Here is an 18,259-nt window from a genome sequence, read left to right on the forward strand (position 1 = left end):
TTCGGTCCGTTCCCCTCCCCACCCCACCCCCTTGCTGTCATCGTCACATATTCGTACAACTATTCCAGCCTCTAATAATCATTCGCTTCATCTTCATAAATATATATTCTTAAGATAATCTATACCCTTGTAGAGAGACGAAAAAGTCTCGTAGTTGCGAATCTCTAATGAAAATCAGTAATTTAAGTACCGAATAGTTTTCTTGTAACTGATCAACAACGCATGTTCAACGGGTGTCACGAGGCTTAGACTCGCGGCAACAACATCCCAGCCCAGTCGTCGCCACAAAAATAAAAAAAAAACCGAGAGCGTAAGCAAAAGGAGCAGCGGAAGGTGCCGGCAGCAGAGTGTGATGATAAAATACGTTAGTCGATTATTATTGGCGTTGTATCGTATCATTGGGTTCGCCGGTGAAAATCGAACTCGAATTTTGATTGGGATTGATTTTCTTCGGGGATTCATTCGCTCGTATTATTAATCTTGGTATACTTTGAAATTACAGGCACAAAGAAGGAAGCACAAAAGAAGAGCGTAGGGAGATAAAAAAAGAAAAAACGTAGGGCTTTTGAGTCAGAGAGATAGAAAGGAGAGAAAGAAACACATAAATGAGGCGGCGACGGCAGTGGCATTATTTTTCGTGTCATCGAGAGCAACGAGAAAAACAAGGGGTGGCGGCAGCGTCGGTGGCGCCTAGTTCGGGTTTTACTACAAGGGGAGAAAAGAAAGATAAAAAGAAAGAAAAATTGCGGTAATCGCTCTCGGGAAAAACTATTACGAGCAGATTTTTATTGCACTTTTGTCGGCCATTTTGTTGCTTTGTTCTGGTAACGCCCGATCGACTGTTAAGATATTTCAGTCGGAGGAATTGTTTCGTTGAACGAGAAGTGAGCGAGATTCAGAAAGGAAACGCGACAATTTTTAGCTTAGCAACGTCTAATCGTTGAAGCGATTCTTCACCCGAAACCGTCAACGCCGGGGAACGATCTTTTCGCGTTCGCGCAACAGACTTTTACCTCGATCTCGCTTTTTCATTGGTGCTTCGAAGAAACAATATATAACGATTCTTATAGAATAATAAAATGGGCTGCAACACCAGCAAAGAAAGCGTCCAACCCGCTGCCGAGGATAACAAGGACGACGTTAAAAATACCGGTGAGTTCTGTTTTTCCTTTTCATACTCAACGTTTTTGTCGATCGCCCCTCCCTTCCTCCCTCCCTCTTTTCAACGCTCAAAACGATCAGTTCGAAACGAAAGGGAGAGAGAAATGAGAAAAAAAACAAATCAAACTTTACTATCGCACGTGGCTGCTCGCCGACACTCTTCTCTTCATCGATTTCCAGTCGACCAAATAACTCGACACATATACCGACGCAAAGAGGGTGGAATCGTGCGAATTTCCTTCTCTCCCGTGTTTTCGTCCTTTTCGCTCTTCCTCCCCTTTTCCTCTCTTCCTCGCCTTTTCGCTTCGCCATGCCGTCGCCATGACGTCGCGATCCTTGAACCTCCCGTCCCCCCCCGCGCACCCTCCCAACAAAACCCTTCCAAATACAAACATTCGAATGCTTCAAATTTATCAAATATTTACACAGCTGGACGATCCGAGTCGAATTTTTCCCCGTCAACTCGTCTTTTTTTTTTTTTTTTTTCAAAAACAAAAATAAATAAAATTATAAAATAAATTCGGAAATCAATCGTAACGAGCTCTGCAAAAACAACATTTTCAAATGGGGTTCACAACAATCTGTCAAATCGTTGGAGTGTTCCCTGAAATTCGCAACTTCCTCGTGTCTTTCCTTCAGTTTCAATTCAAACCAATATTTAATCTAAAATCCTTTTACAAATAGGAATTGCTCGACACATTTATGCGTAGTCTCCATGTTTATTCATTTTGAGTATCATGCGCTCCGGCTATTGCTATTGAAAAGCTGTTTCGAATATAACCGCGGCGATCCCGAACCGTCGAGATTAAATCCGTGTCGTTTTTTTTTACCAATATCCTGAAAGCTTTTTCCAGAATTGTCGTCCACAAAGCGAATACCAGTTACGAGCGGTAAAATCGGACTTGTTTCTTCGGGATACTTACGAGCGTTAAAACCCACGTCGAATTTGAATTCCGTTTCGTGAAAAATCCGCCGGAAATACTTGGATTCGCTCGATTGTGCATAATCGCTTTCGTCATAAAGACGCTTATCGCGTTCAATTACTGAAAAATCGATGTTTGGATCCTCGACTCGTGATAATGTCTCTTCGTTGCGCAATTATGGACGGCCCTCCGCGCTTGTTTACGGGGGCTAACGCACGAGCGCAAGAGTCGAGGGGTGGGGTGATCGCGTGCTCGCGGCAAGCTGACCTCCTTTGTTCGCGCGACAACATCACCGTTCACATCCATTATAGAGCGCTATGAAAATGGAGAGTTGATCATTTCTCGAGCTCTTGCTGCACCGGTCGATCGATTTTTGTTTCCGATCAGCCAGCAGGTCCAGCGGACGAGCACTGGCGAGGGAAAGACGTTCGTTAAATTCGTCGATTTTCTGTAGTTCGTTCTCGGAATCACGCCGAACGAAATACGTCGAAAAAATTATTGTTTCAGCGCTGCTTTTTTTTTTCCAAGAATTGCCTCCCTTTCGGCAGCATTTTCGATGTTTTTCGTGACGTTTGTCAAGGCTATGTTCCCTCAGTTTGTTCAGTTTCAACGAAACTGAAAAAAAAAAAAAAAAAAAAAAAAAAAAAGAAACACGCAGTTGAGCAGCTTCGTGACTGATCTGCACGCGGATAACGTCGAGCGACATCGAAACAGAAATTCTCGCTGCATTAGAACGATGCAAAATTTAACATCGCGCGAAATGCCACGCTCTAAATTAATCGACTAATGTCGAGAAGTATGTAACACTTGTCAAAGTCGAGGTACACGACCAAAGCGGCGGTGGCGGCGGCTACAAGGCGCGCTTGCCGTTCAGACGCCGGGTCGATCGCGTTTTGCCTTTGACACGCCCTTCCTCCAACACGTTTCTCTACCTCCTATAATATATACAACTTCATAAGTTTACGCGTGCCACGAACTATCGTACAAACCACGATCCAATCCCCTTGTAATATCCTTGGAAAATTTTATTTATTTTTCTTCGCTTTGTTTTGCTTCAAGCGGAATGAAACTTCGATCGAAACTCGGTGAACGCCAAAGGTTGCTTTCCCGAGGCTTTCCTCGAGCGGAATTATTTCGGATAAACGAGGAAATTACTGTTTCGTAGTTCGCTGAACGATCGAACGAGCTTCGCTATTTTTTGTCCATTGCAATTCGTCGGGAAGAAAATTTCGTCACAGTTTTTCCACCGTTTTCAATCCTCTACGCGCACGTGTGCAACCGCACATTTTCGATCAACGATTCCGTTTTCTTTTCGTCTTTTTAACCAAAGTATTTAGCCTCAATAAAATGCGATGAAATTTTTTCTCACATTTCCGTTATTATTTTTGTCAATTCAGAAAAAGAGTTACCGATATTTTCTTCGGATCGCCAAATAAATTCTGCCTGAATCTTCGCAGATGAGAAAACATATTTCGCTGTTTCTTTTTATCCGTTAAACCACTCGGTTCATCACTAAATATTGAGTTTTCATCAAAATGAAGCACTTCACAGTCCACGGATCATTGAAAAATAATGGTTGGTGCTATATTTGCTACTTTGTTTTAAATAAAATTTTAACTCGATTATCGACTTTGAACTTTTCCAAATTAATTTTCAAAAATTAAGGCAGATTTTTCGAAAAACTCATATTTTCATAAAATTCAAAAAACCGTAAAATTTAAACCGCTCAACCGATATTTCCCGAATTCAATACCAACCTTCCTATTTATAAACAAAAAAATTAGTAATAAATCTTAAAATTTCTGGAAGTTAGAGCGCGACACCCTTTTTTAAAAAATTTCGAAACGTCGTAGGATTCGTATTTTTTTTCAAATTTTCAAATTCAAAGGATTTAAATTTTTTCAAATTTTCAAATAAAATTTTCAAATTCAAATCAAAATTTCAAAAATCGTAGGTTTCAAATTTTTCAAAAAAATAAGCGTTTGAATTTTGCAGTGCCATAACACACACACACACATACACACACACACACACGTCTGGACATTTTTTGTAGATATGATTTTTTAATGTTTTTGGACATTTTGAGCACATTGACATTGAAAACTGGAAAAAAAAAAATTTCGTCGTCACACAGCTTCCTCTATGAAAAAGCAAAAACAAATGAAATCCATTCAAGCAATTTTTCTTTATAAAATAAACAAACAGACTTCTGAAATTCCAACGTCTGCACCGTCCATAGAGCTTAAGGAAGTTGAGGCTGTACAGTCATTTTTTTTACCCAAAAGTGATGACCTGTACCTTTTAAAAGTTAGGCCAGTTTACAGTTTGGCAATGTTGCATACACTTTAAAGAAAAGTTGGGGAAAAGAAGACGAAAAACTGGTGAAAGCTCAATCGAAAACACGAACGGTGACGATCCTAGCCTCAAAAAACTGCACGGGAAACAGATTATTATTAATATAATCTCAGTAAATCTCCTAATAAATCTGAAAAAATTGACATTGTTCGGCAAGCCTTGCTCATGTTGCCCAAAAAATTTCATATTTTTAGCATCATTTTTAACGGAGATATCACCGAATGTGTCTTGACTTCCATGAGATTACATGTTATTTGGCCGAAATTGTTATTGATTTTTCTCAGCAACAACGCTCCTAAACTGTCTGAAAATTTAACTGATTTTTTTTTACACTTCACTTTATAAGATGCAATCGGTTTAAAAGCGATGACATCATTTTCATTCTAATGCCTCAACTTCCTTAAGATGATGGATCAGTCGGTAATCACACCTCGAATTTTTGAAATTGAAACTCTTTGACATCGTTCGTCCGATTAAAATAATAAAAATGTCATCGTACGCAGCACGATCGCAAAAATCCGATGACATTTTTATTTTTTCGATCAGACGAACGATGCGAAAAAATTTTCATTTCAAAATTTGCAGCTATCTCTCTCGCACTCACGGTTGTGATTACCAACTGATCCATCATCTTAAAACAGAAACGCGGTCCTCGCTGTAAAGAGTCTCGGAGCAAAAGTACGTACTCGTATTGGATCGAGCTAGCGCAACCTAAATTACAGAAAGCACGTTCTCCGACTGATAATAAAAAAGGGAGAAAAAGGCTTATCACGATCGTTTGAGAAAAGTCACGATTCTTAATATTTATGAGGAAGCTCCTGACCAAGGGTTGGGCTCCGAGCTCGCACCGGGGTCTCGCCGCGTCGTGACCTTCGTCTACCCTCTTCGCGGTGCAGCGAGATGTTTCGTTTTGTTTCTCAGCAAGGATTGCGAATTTATTATCGAACCCTTCATCAAATATATTTCCAGAGTAATTTGGTAAAAGGTTTATATTCGGGCAGGTCAGGGAGCGGATTTATCGTTGCGTTTGATCGATACCGAGTCGCTCTGCACAGTAATAATCTTGTTTAAGTTGACGTCGGGCATCCGACCTATAAAAAGCCACTTTTCAGTGGCTCCGGATGCACCGGGGGCGCAAGTCTCGCGTACATTTGTCAAATGATCGGAAGGCCATCGCGCCGCGAGCATCTTCAGGGGGAACAAAGAGCTTCCGGGCGCGCGAGGACGATCGTAAACCGCGGGGTCTATAAAAAATACAACAACATTTTCCAAGCGCTTCCTCGGCGCCTCGCGCTCCTGCAGCCCCCCGCAACCCAACCCTCCAGACTTTCGTTTATTGATCTTGCTCAGAGTACGTTTGTTGGATTATGGTGTACGCTCGTTCCTCTCGTTTCACCAAGAGAACCCGACACCCGCACGCTGCATCATCCGCCAACCGCGTGCGCTCAATTATCCTTCGAAAAGCTCTCGCGCTCGAGAGGATTACTTGCCGCGACGTTGGCCCACCGCGGCCCTCGAAACAAAACCATTCTCGTTCTCGAGCCTCATCGCTTGCCCTGCGCCGAGGGAGGACGAGAAAAGCTCGAAAGCTTCTGCCCATTATCCAGCACGAGCGCTCCTTCTTTTTCCCTTTTTTCATAATTTAAATAAAATATGAAAAGAGTTGGTACGATTGGTTCATCTTCATACTCGAGTCTCGTTCAAAATCACCCAAATTTTCAATAGTTTCGGGAGCCAATCGAGCTCCAGAGAATCGATCGGGAGGAGGTTCAACGACACACGGATGACATCCAAGGATCGCGCCTACTGGGAAAACACACTCGCTGACTCAACAAAATTTCTTGTTGGGCCAACGAATCGTCGACGAATTAAACCTGTTGGCCCGCCGACGGAACTTTTGTTTACCGCGGCAACGTCGTTGCGAGAAATGTTCCGTCGAATCAACGAATTCTCTCACGATTCGTTGATCCGCCGAAAATTTCGTCGAATCGGCGACTTTATCGTGTGCGCCAGTCGATTTAGAAATTTTTAAATATATACTTCGCGGATAAACTTCCGAAAAGCGGAAACCGAATTTTGAGCTGAAATTTTCTAAAGGCACTAAAGGCACTTCGCTATAATGCCTAGGCTACATGGATGGCAAACGTTGCGCTCCTTGGCTGGGCTACTCCGGGGATTTTTTCCTTAAAATTCCGTCTCCCCGGCCCTTTTTTTTTTATTTTTTTAATTTGAACAAAGAAAAAAGAAAATTCTTGAAAAATAAATGGAATTTTCCGTCTCCCCGGCCCTTTTTTTTATTTTTTTTATTTGAACAAAGAAAAAAGAAAATTCTTGAAAAATAAATGGAATTTTAAGGAAAAAATCCCCGGAGTAGCTCAGCCAAGGAGCGCAACGTTTGCCATCCATGTAGCCTAGGCACTATAGCGAAGTGAGGATACCGGCCGAGCGAGATAAGCGATATAGATATACTTGCTCGGGCTAAAATAGCAACTTAAAAATTCAATTTCTCAATAAATATTGCTAGTCGCCAAAAATCCTTTTAGGGGAAGTCTTATATTGTTATGAAGAAGCAGTATGCAAAATTTCAGCTCAAAATTCGGTTTCCGCTTTTCGGAAGTACAGCCGCGGAAATAAACGTGCTGGGATTTCCGGTGAGCGGCGTTCCGACTAATGAACACGGGAATTCCGGTCCACCCTGTCGGTATTCGGGCTTTCAATCCTTTCCCGCTTTATCGACGGGGGCTTCTCTACGGGCAAGTCCGAGAAGGTTCTCCACCCCCGAAGATAAGGCAGCGCGGGAGTCCGCAGCGTCGTTGAGAGAAACGCGGAAAGTTTTTCGCGGCGCCGCTTTCCGTTGCGCTCGAGACTGTGAGACGCTTTTGAAAAACTTATTCTATTTGAATTTTGGCATTTAAAATGCCAAAAGTTGTTATTTTTCGAGCGAATTTCGTGAGGTTGCGACGGGCCGTGAAATATTCCTTGACCAAGATAAAAGCGTGACGGTGTTTGACGCTGGGAATTCAGGAACGCAGAAAATTCAGTTACGAATTCACGAGCTAGCTCGATCGAGCAAATTGAACGCTTGGGAAAACTAATGGCAGGGGAAGGAGACACGCGAATCGAAAAATTTCGTGAATTCGAGCCCGAAGATGATTGTTCGAACGATCGATACACCCGCGATTCGTCAAATAATTCATTGCCCCTACTAAATATTCAGAGTTTCGTACGTCGAAGCGGTAGGTCCGTTGAACCGGAAGTCTGACCCAGTCGATTTTCTCCGCGGCCGCAATGAAAGTTGCGCTCCAAGACTGCTCGTTCTTTGTCAGCCCGGGGCTCAGGGTCGTTCCGCTTCGATAAAATGACGAGTAAAATTATCAGTAGGAACAAGTACGAAGGGGGGCGAGTTTAAGGGCGATTCGGTGAAAAAAATTTCAAGCATTTTTTTAAACGCTACAGTACTACTAATTTATTTCACTGATTGTAACGTCATAATGCAATATATAAACAAGATTTCGTGAATTTTTTAAACTCGAATATCAATAATTGACCCGATGGCAGCAGAGACACTTGGAAAAAAGTTTTCCACCGCGCGGTGATCGGTGCAAATCGAAATCTGTTCGATCGATCCTTTCGAAATTTGACACGTTACTTCCCCACCCGATTTATCAGCTATCCGCGAAAGCGTTTTTCCCAATTTTTCATAATTATTAATTTCACAATAATCTTAAAAAATTTAAGAAAAATCTTTAAAAATTTGTATTGTCAAATTTGGCACTAAAGAATATGTTGACCAAATTTTATAAAATTCTGAACTTTTTGAAATTTTTTATATTTTTAGCATGGTTTAGCATGGCAACATTGTGTCGCCTGTACCGAAACTCCTTAAGGAGAAAATCAGTGTTTTAACTTTCAAGTGTCACAAAAAATGCAAAAAATCGGAAAAAAAGTTCTCTCGCAAATCCCCGGTCAATTGTGTAAGCAAGTAGCATGCGAAATTTCAGAAGGATCGGTCGAGTAGATTTCGATTCGCACTTTTTTCTCGAGTGCTTCCGAAGATTTGCTGCCGTCGAGTCAATTGTTGATGTTCGGATTTTCAAAATTTCCGAAATAATCAGGGTGTCTAATTTTGACCAGAACAGAAATTTCATGACTTTTAAGGCTTTTTAAGTGAAGGAACAGGAATTTTTCATGACTTTTCTTATGGTTCTGATACTTTTTATTCATCTTTTAATTATAAAAAAATTCAATAAAAATAACAAAGAAATGATATTTTATTTTGAAATAAAGAATCTTTTTTTTCTTACAAACTATTCATTCGATATTCGTTTTTATATCGATGATGAGTATTGAACCAGACATTGTCGCCACCCCGCGAATTTTGAAATCATGTTGAAGAAAACCAAAAAATCGACAATGACAATGAGCGTTGCAGAGATCTTAAAAAATCAGGTTGTTTGGTAATTTTTCATGACATTTAATGATTTTTTCAGGTCCGAGTGTAATTTCATGACATTTAAGAATTTTCATGACTTTTCAGGTCGTTAGACACCCTGATAATGTTCATACATTATACTACGATGGTGACAATCGCGATAACATTGATTTGCCCGTAGGGTCTGAAAAACTTGTTAAAATTGAAGCTTTTTTCCATCGAAGGGAGGTTACCCCGCCCTTAATTAAGGTTCGTACCCATCATAGAAAAGCTATCTCGCTGGGATAGGCGGGCATCGGCATTAGCATTGATTGTAGGCGAAATAAAGTTGGATAGTTTGGTTGAACGAAGCCAATAAAAGGGAGAAAAGGGAGGAAAGGAGACTCGAGTGAAAGGGGGGAGGGGCGAAGGAGTTTACAAGCCTCGTGAAAATGTCGATGCGAGTAAACTATCGAGTCGTGTTAGTGCGGTTGTCCAGCAGGAAGTGGAATCAGCACAGAAGCTTTTTCGTTGTAGCTTCGAGACTCGCGAGGAATACGAAAAGTATAATTGCAAGAGTAGCAAAGCTGGGAGTATTCCTTCGGGAAAAAGAGGCCGATAGATCGATGCCTCGAACTTTGAGCAGGCTGCTTTGATTTTTTGTTCTCCGGTTCGTCGTATAGGACGTCGGAGAGCTGCCTCGGATGTTTCCGGTGTGCGGAAGGGTTCGACGACGCAGTTCCCTATCGCTCGGCGCTCGCGAGCGCTTTTCTATTCTCTCCGACAATGAACCACGAGACAAACTATGCTCACGGTGGAATAATACAAGAACGGGAAGTCAGCGAGAGCACACGCGACGACACGGTCTCGAATCGATAAACTCTAGCCCGCGAGCGGCGTACGGAGAGGGCGCGTACGAGCTCGCTTCGCGAATGTGCTTTTTAGTCAAGAAATCCATATGGAAATGCGTCTAGGTCATGGCGGAGTCTGTGGTGAAACTGCGCGTCCCGATGCCCCATGCGTGGCGATGCACCGAGGAATACGAGGGATCGATTCCTCTGACGGGTTCGGGCCGGAGGAGCCCCGATGGAAAAACGGGAGCACGATCCTCCGGATCTCGTTCGGGACTGCTGCACGGTGGTATCGCTCGTTCGCGGTCACTCGCACCGAAAAGAGTAGCTCTGGCGAGGATCGCGTGGGATTCCGCGAGAAAAGAGACCCCTCCTCGCCCCGACGACTCGTCCTTGTTTCTCAATCGGTTCGCGATGAATCCGATGAAATTTTCGTATCGGACGAGAACGCCTCGGCCGATCGGTTCGAACGAGCGTGTGCGAAGAGACGGAAATAACGAGGATTTTTAATTCACCGGTAAATAAGCCCGAGAGCGCGATAAGTGGTTTGAAATTTCTTGTGCAAACTCGAGGGAGCGTCGAGCGAGGAGGGGGCGCGGGTGAAAAGGAGGCGAAAAAGGTAAATTTGTCGGTAAGAAGGTAAGGGGGTAGTTTTCTTTGGCCACGGGGTGGCCCACATTCGAGAGAGGGTGGAAGAGAAGGAGCACCCGCCTCGCGAGCCCCCCGCGTGCAACGAGACCGAGTGTCGCGTGCTGAACGCGCGCAGGGTTCGAAGCCGTCGACGTAGCAGTAGCGCGGGGGGGTTGGCTTCGTTCGGGGAGGCGGCGGGAGGAGAGTCTTATAAAAGGAGGTTGCGAGAAGCGTCGCGCGCCAGTGACACGTTCGAGTTTGGATCATAGGTGTGCAGGAGTCCTCGCCGCCACCGCCCTCGGAGAGCATCCGACCGTTTCGGTTGAACCGTTTTGAGACTCGGGCGCGCGGGAGCTCTCGCGATCTTTCGGGTTCCGAGGTGAGTGCGTCGCGTCGTCGGTGCCGCTTGCCACGAGCGGATTCCCCGCTGGCACGCGGAGATTCTTACGATCGTGTGCGTCCGACAAATGTGCATCCGAGCGCCAATTTGCTAGCGTTAAGGGGCTTCGGCGTTGAGCGGAAGCCGGGGATTGCGCTCGCCCGCTCCGGAGGGAGGCCAGAAAACGAAAAAAAAGTCTCGATAACATAAGCCGCGAAGGTTTTATCGCTGCTGTTGTTGCTGCTGCTGCTGCTCGCCCGGACACCTTTCCAGCCGGATATTTCGCGCATCGGTGCAGTTTACTCGCTGCTTTATTCGATTACCATGGAACGGTCCACGTTGGACCAATCCTGGCCGAGCGAGCGACTCTAACCCGCTCGATCGAACGCGCGCGGCGGCGGTTGTTGTTGGCGAGGAGAACAGCGAGCGAAAAATCCATCAACGCGTACGGCGACGAAGGGCCGTCGTGTGCGCGGCACCTCGATCAACGGGATAAGCTCGCTTCGTTGTTTCCCTTTATCGAGCTTTTCGCCAGTTTTTCTTTTTCCTTCCTCCGCTATAATCGCGTTATTCGCGTCACCCAGCCACACTCCGCGCGACTCATTTCTTTCCTCTTATCGTTCTTTCGTTCGTAATCACTCTCGCGGATCAACTGCGGGAAAGGAGTTTTTACAACGGCGCGCTAATAGCCGCGTCGCGATCTTTGACGCTTCGCCTTGTCTCTCCCTGCCTCGGCCTTTGTTTTCCTTCTTTTTATTCTCCATGTTTTTTCATTCCTCGAGCACACACCGAGGCCCCTTTTCCTCGTGGCTCCTCCTCTCCTTCCAAGCGACTTGAACCGAGACTTGAACCTTTTCCGGATACAGGCTGCAACGATCAATTCACCCAAGGGCCGCTGCACCGCCGCCGCCACCGCCGCCGCCGCCACCGAGCGATAACACGCTCGAATATTCCATCCGACGATTCTCCTCCCTCGTAAATATATCTCGTGCATTCTCCCAGGATGTATGTGCGGAGTGCGCTCTCGCGGTTTTATTCCCGCGTTGGTTATTGTTCGGAGAAATGAAAAGCGGGTGCTCCTCCTCCCCCTGAGCCGCTGTCGCTCCTCGGGGAGGGAAACGCGCCGCGTTTCTCTCGACGCGGGCTCCAAACTCCAATTTCGTTTAACCCCAGCAGGGAGTAATTGCCGCTTTGGGCAGCAAAGAGTCCGCGGTTTCGCGAGCGAGGAATCGATCGCGTTCATCGATTCGACGATCGGCGGGGGAAGAGCCAAGTCGATAAATATTGAAAGGTGAGAGAGCAGAGCCGGGGATTGTAGGACGGGCTGGAGGAGCTCTCGTGCTTCCCCCTGCTCTCGAATCGTAGATTGCAGGACGAGATAGAGCGCGTCGTCGCTCTCGGCTGCATCGTAAGCTTCGTACACTCTCAATTGCTCTCCCGCTGTCGACGCAAATTTACAAGATCCACGTGGCCTTGATCGAGCATTGATTCGGTCGTCGCTCGACCCCTCGCGGCAGGCCAAATTGGTGCCGAGACCTCTTCGGAACGTCGCACGAACGACCCCCCGCTGGCAAGTGTCCCGAGGAAAATGAGCCGTTTCGAGACGGAAATTCGAAATCCAATAAAGCCACGAAAGAGGAGGCTTCGTTCTCGCTGCTGCTCCCCTCACTTTTTCGCTTACCTTTTATGTAGACCGTAAGCGAAAATCGATCGATCGCAAAGGCGCGTGTCTACCTTGGATTCGTCAAACTTGCCATCGCGCGCTTCCCTCTTTGATCGCGCCCGGTCCCTCCAACCGTCGAACCCGCCGCGCTGGCTTTAATCCTCCACCGAGGCTATATACTCCTGTAATAGGATACGAATTCGCATTTTTTCCTTCTCTCGTATACCGCTATAAATAGAAGTTCTCTAGGCCCGGGGCTGAAATACGAGCCCGTTAAAGTAGCCCTTTCGCAGCCGATCACGGAATGCCATTAGTCTCGAAATATTGTGACTGGATAAATTCGATAAGTATTTTACTTTGGCGGGCAGCCTGCTCTCGGGTCGATGGGTTCGCTCGCGACTCGATTCTTTCCCTTCGAATCATCAGTCCGTACGGATGAGGCTTGTTATTGTTTTTCTCTTTACGAGCCGTGTCGCGTAATTGGCAATTGAGCTGGGATTTGGAATCCTTCCAAAACGAAACCCGGGAGCTCCGTCGAGTCTGGCTCGCGAGGGGAGGAAAAATTCGTAAAATTCTCTTATTTTCTATGACCCAAAAAGAGTCTTTTCGGAGCGTGCAGCGCGTTCGGCAAGCGCGTATACAGGCCGCTTTGTGCGCGCGAGCGCGACACGACGGTTTATGCAAACATTTTTCCGCCGCGCTTTGCCGAATCGCGATTAAATTCCGCCCCTCGCGGGGCCGCACATTATTTATGGGAGGCTTTTGTGCACCGCGCATTTCACGAGGATAAAGCGAGGCTCGTGCGTGCGTTTACGCGCGCCCGCGCGACCGACAATGAGGACCACCTCGAGCGGATTTATAGCGGCGCATAATTCGCCACCTCCGCGTTCCCTCCTCCCGCGCCGCCGTCTCTTTCTCCTCGGATTTAATTGTCCTCGCGGTTTCGATGTTGAGCTACCCGAGGGCGAGAACAAGAAACGCGCTCATTCTCGGGAAGAAACTCGCCGAGGGCGAACCGCCCGAAGGACGATCGACCGAGCGGCCAGCCCCGCCGCGAGCGCCTTTCCTATAGCCCTGGTGCACAGGAAGCGTGCGAGTTCCGTTCGCCTTGGATAACAATCCGATCGCTTATCGGCCCCCCACCGCCTGCTCTTCATCCTCGAATTTTTCCTCGCCCACGAATTCTTCGCTCTCTCATTCTCGCTTCCGGTCTCCTCACGCAGAAGCAGCCGAGAGAACGGTCAGCGGCGAGTCGACGGCTGAAGCGGGATCCCCGGCCGAAGGAAGCCCTCGTTCTCCTCACTCGACCGCTCCCCTCGACGGATCTCACACCACGGAGGACAAGTCCAACGAGGAAGAAGCTGCTGCTGCTGCTGCTGCCACCAGAATACAGGCCGTCTTCAGGGGACACCACGCGAGAAAAAATATGAAAGCCTCCGAGACCGAAAGCGCGACGCAGAGGAAGCAACCCGTTCAAGCTGAAGAGGAACCGAGCCAGGAACAACTGCGGGAAGAGTTTCGAGCGGACGACAAGGGTGAGTTGCCTCTGCTCCTACACATTCATCCCTATTTCTTGCTTCCACATTTTCGTTATCGCTCTCTTTTTTTTCTTAGTGGCATTACATCTTCAATGAGTAGCCAAAAACTCGGTGACGATCCGCTATTTTTTATATCGATGTATAAATATATCGAGCATGACAGAAATTTTCAATCAAATTTCCTTAAAATTGAATATTACTCCCAAATGACAATGCCGAAGTTTGCAGAGTTGGAGTCCAACGAAATGAGGCAAAAAACATTTTTAATTAACCAATTTTTTATCTCACCAAGTTTCAGTGCAGGTTGAAAAACTACGAATTGCAAATTGCAAATTGCAAACGAAATTGGAGAATTACTGGAATTTTTGGAGAATTTTTTTAGATCATTTCGTTCGACTCCAACGTTGCAAGCTTCAGCCTCATTCTCAAATGCCCAGTCGATCTCGGCACCCAGTTGAGAGTTCAGAATATCGGTCGAAAAAAATGCATGACTCGAGTGAAATCACAGCGTTTGTGTCATGATTTCGGTCAAAGGGGAAACACGTAATTGAGACCATTTTTTCACGTTTTTTCCCCGAAAGATTCGATGAGCCTGCACAGAGAACAACTATCAATCTACGCAGACGTAGATTGATAGTGACGACTTTTACCATAGATTTCTTCAAAGAGAAAAAAACCCACGTTCGTTTCGTGTTATAAGAAATTCGGAAGTAAACGCTCACTTTTTCGGCATCCAAGTACATTCTCCCGCATCATTTTGAACACCGAACGACGCTGAGGTTTGCAACGTTGGAGTCCAACGAAACGAAGGAAAAAATATTGCAAATACTGCAAATTAGGCAGGTAACAGAATCTAAGAATCACCAGAATTATTGGAGAGTTTTTTTTCATTATTTCGTTGGGCTCCAACGTTGCAAGCTTCAGCGTCATCTAACCCGCCATGAATAAAAATCATTGAAAGACGTTATGCCTCTGAAACGTAAGACCACGAGCCACCGCTTTCGTTATTTAACGGCGCTGGGAAAAAATTTTTCGAGCATTTACCACTGGCAGTGTCCAAAGTTCGTTAAAAAAATTGTAAAAATTGTATAAAAAGCTTTGGGACAAAAGTAATCGATACTTGCATGGGAGTGGACCAAAATTTCCAGTGAAATTTTTCCCGACCCCAGAATCTGTCGGTGCCCGCGCAGAATATTACGGATTTTCTACCACTCCGCGATTGAGGAGAAAAAATGAATTTTAAAAAGCCGGGGAAGGAAGCTGGATACGTTGGCGTATTTCTGTTCAATTTCCAATGGAGACTCCATTTGTTAACCGATGCATACAACGGTTCTTTGACGTCAACGCTTTCAAGCAATTGCACAGCCTTCAGTCGCCGCGATGCTTTGACCAACTTAAACGGAATTACCGTTGTGTCATTTTCGCTAAATGTTTAGCCCAGTTTTGTCGATGTTTCGTCGAGACAGCGGTCTTATGTAACGTTCAAAATTATTACGTCTTTCGTCTCCGTGATCGTTTTACGTTAATTAACAAACCTCGGGACAAAGCAATCAATGAAACTCCCGCGAAATCCCGCTGAGGCTTCCTGCTCAACGAAAAAGTTATTCGACCCTGAAGAATATTTTTTTTCAATCCGACACCGAATGTGAAGAAAGAATCAAGAGCATGGCGTAGAATGTTTATTTTCTGTAAATGTATTCGATTCCGTTGTTCGTTGTCCGGAAGGAACGTTAGCCAAAAGCGGGAGCGCGCGATTTGAGATTATAAGAAGAAACGAATGAATTGGGATGGACTTGTACGATTGAAATTTGGTTGGCAGAGCTCTGTAACGCCGCGACGAAGATACAGGCGTCGTTCCGGGGCCACATGTCGAGAAAGGAGCAGGCGGTTGGTTCGGTGATAAAAGGGATCGGCGAAATGGCAGAGGACGCTGCTGCCAAAATCGAGGAAAAGGTGAGAGGAGTGAGTCCGAAAGAGCTAAAAAATGTAAATTTTTCCAAGAGGAAGTTGAAACGACTTGCGATGAGATTTATTACCGGCTGAACTGCTTAATGTTCCAGATGGACGATGCGCTGAACGAGCTGGACGGGATCGACCTGACGGATCCGGATCTGCACAAGGCAGCGACCAAGATCCAAGCCAGTTTCCGGGGTCACAAGGTGCGCCAGGAGGTCACGGAGGAAAAGAAGTAAAAGCGTATTCCCCTCCCTCGAGCCCCCGCCCCCCCGCACGTTTGTCCTCTCGGACAAGGAAGAACGCCGCCGCAGTCTCGAGCACGTCCACCTTCGCTGCTGACAGCAGCAGCAGCAGCACCGGTAACATCGACAACAACAAAACTGATATTACGAAGAAACGATGAAGGAAAGGAAGGATTGTCGAGAGGTTGAGCGAGGCTGGTTGCTTGACGAGCGGGTTGAATGCGACGAGTCGTAAAACGAAACGACACCGACGACGACGACGACGACGACGACGACTAAGACCACTTGTAGGTGGAGAACAACGGCGCGAAAATTTCACAAAGAAACGCGGCGTTCCTCCTCGTAGCGCGAGCCCACGCTCCCGGCCCTCGGTCCGTTCCACCGGCTCGCCACCCCGAGCGTATCCTCGATTACAGAAGAAAAACGCGACCCGGTTTCACCGAAACTTCAAAACTACTCAATTATCTTGCGATCTATCCCGTGGGTGGGCTAATCGGACTGGACGATGCGCGCTCCGCGCCCCTCCATCCTGCACGCACGACACTCACACACAACTATCAATAATACCTCACGCAATGTACTACCAGTACCGAAGCAGGAAGCAACAATCGGAAACTGTAAGTTTCTTTTCGCCGACCTCTATTCGCACCGGAGACCATCGCCTTGCTGTTCTCTTAGCCTCTTTCATGCCCCTGCCCCCCGCTCGTATAATGAAAAAAATTCGATTCGACGTTCGCTTTCAAAATTGCCGTCCCTCCAGCGCGAATCGATGATAAACTACTACCGCAAACTCCTCATCTCGTTCGAACGAATCGCCGAGATTCAACGTTCCGCAAATAACTGAGAGACGAACGGAAAACGCCCCGCGGATCGCTAAGGAACCATCTCGCCCCTCCCCTTATTCTCCCTTTTCGCGATCATCAATTGGCTATAAATGCGGTGTGTTGTTTAATAGAATTCGCGGCACTATGCGTTCTAGTCAATACGAATATAACGCTACACAGTAGATATTGTTTTTACGAGCTTCTATCGATCGACCCTTCGAAGCAGCACGGTGTATGTCATCTCTACTGCCTCAATAAAATAACCGTATCTCTTGGACAGGTTTTTTCGCCGGAGTATTCATTCGCCGCTCGGCTCGATCCCCTTCCCTGATCTTCCCCTCCCGGCTGAGAAAAAATTTAGCGAAATTGTGCAGTGGAAAAGGCGAGCTGCTCGCGGAGGCGACGCCAACGACGATGCGAATTCGACGACAGTCGCTGCTTGGAGAATTCATCGTTCGGGTTCGCATGCGGAGCTTCGCGAGAAAGCTCACATCTGCCGCCGGTACGTCTATTTTTAACGGAATAATAATTCACACCGGTTGCTGCTATCGGAAACTATCCAATGTGGGACATTGTAAACAAACGTAAGTCCTTGATCAACAGATGCGCTCCGGTGTCTCCCGACGCGCGCGAGCTATTTTAATAAAAATTGTGAGAACTCGTAACTGGACGAGCTCTGCCGCCTCTCTCAATGCAGCCCCGATACGACGTTTTTATTATTATTTCACTCGCCGAGTGAATTCAACGCGGAAACGAGTCGAGTCAACAAAAATCTCGAGCCAATTCACCAACGGAGTGTCAGTTTTTTATTTATTTTCCTTTCAACAGACGACGATCGATCGAAGGAATTCGGAGCTACGATGACGAGCATTAATATTCGAGGTTTTGTGAGCTTTTATTTCATTCTCAATGCTCCCCTGTGACACGGACGAAAAAGCACTTTTGTTTGCGTTGGGCACACAGCTTTCACGGGAATTTACGGGAAATTCTAGTCGACTAACTCGACGTCACTCTTTACACTCGTCGAAGCTACTCACCCATATTTTTCCTCAGGATGACCAGTTAAATACAGATATAGTTTAAATAAATAATCGCTTTGTTTCTTTCCTCCTTTCGCTTCGTACGCGTGTATAAAAAAAATTCTGTTTACCTTGATTAGTGAAATAGTTGAGTCATATATACGTGGTCACGAATATACTTCGGTGCTCCCGTTACACTCACTTTTTCTGGATATTTAATGTTTAGGGTGAATGTTAGAGTCATGGTTTGCTCATATATATTTACGAGTTACAAGTCCATCGGTTCTGAAAGTTATTTTTCGTGTCG

General features: G+C 46.0%; 1 protein-coding gene across 1 annotated transcript; it reads left to right on the forward strand.

Annotated features, from left to right (window-relative positions):
• The first annotated feature begins 11 nt into the window (after positions 1-11).
• igl (igloo) lies at positions 12-17,210 on the forward strand. The gene is made up of 5 exons (XM_043423532.1): positions 12-364; positions 503-1,152; positions 13,597-13,908; positions 15,731-15,864; positions 15,972-17,210. Exons 2-5 carry the CDS (start codon positions 1,080-1,082, stop codon positions 16,101-16,103), a joined length of 651 nt encoding a protein of 216 aa, XP_043279467.1. The 5' UTR covers positions 12-364; positions 503-1,079; the 3' UTR covers positions 16,104-17,210.
• Positions 17,211-18,259: the final 1,049 nt, after the last annotated feature.

Source organism: Venturia canescens, chromosome 7 (genome assembly GCF_019457755.1).
Source record: "Venturia canescens isolate UGA chromosome 7, ASM1945775v1, whole genome shotgun sequence".
In the NCBI taxonomy this organism is placed as follows: domain Eukaryota; kingdom Metazoa; phylum Arthropoda; class Insecta; order Hymenoptera; family Ichneumonidae; genus Venturia; species Venturia canescens.

Excerpts from the sequence above, each read along its gene's own strand:
- igl (XM_043423532.1), top strand. The coding sequence starts at position 1,080 with ATGGGCTGCAACACCAGCAAAGAAAGCGTCCAACCCGCTGCCGAGGAT. Across the intron at positions 1,153-13,596 it reads GGACGACGTTAAAAATACCG|AAGCAGCCGAGAGAACGGTC; the intron begins GTGAGTTCTGTT and ends CTCCTCACGCAG. Across the intron at positions 15,865-15,971 it reads CTGCCAAAATCGAGGAAAAG|ATGGACGATGCGCTGAACGA; the intron begins GTGAGAGGAGTG and ends TTAATGTTCCAG.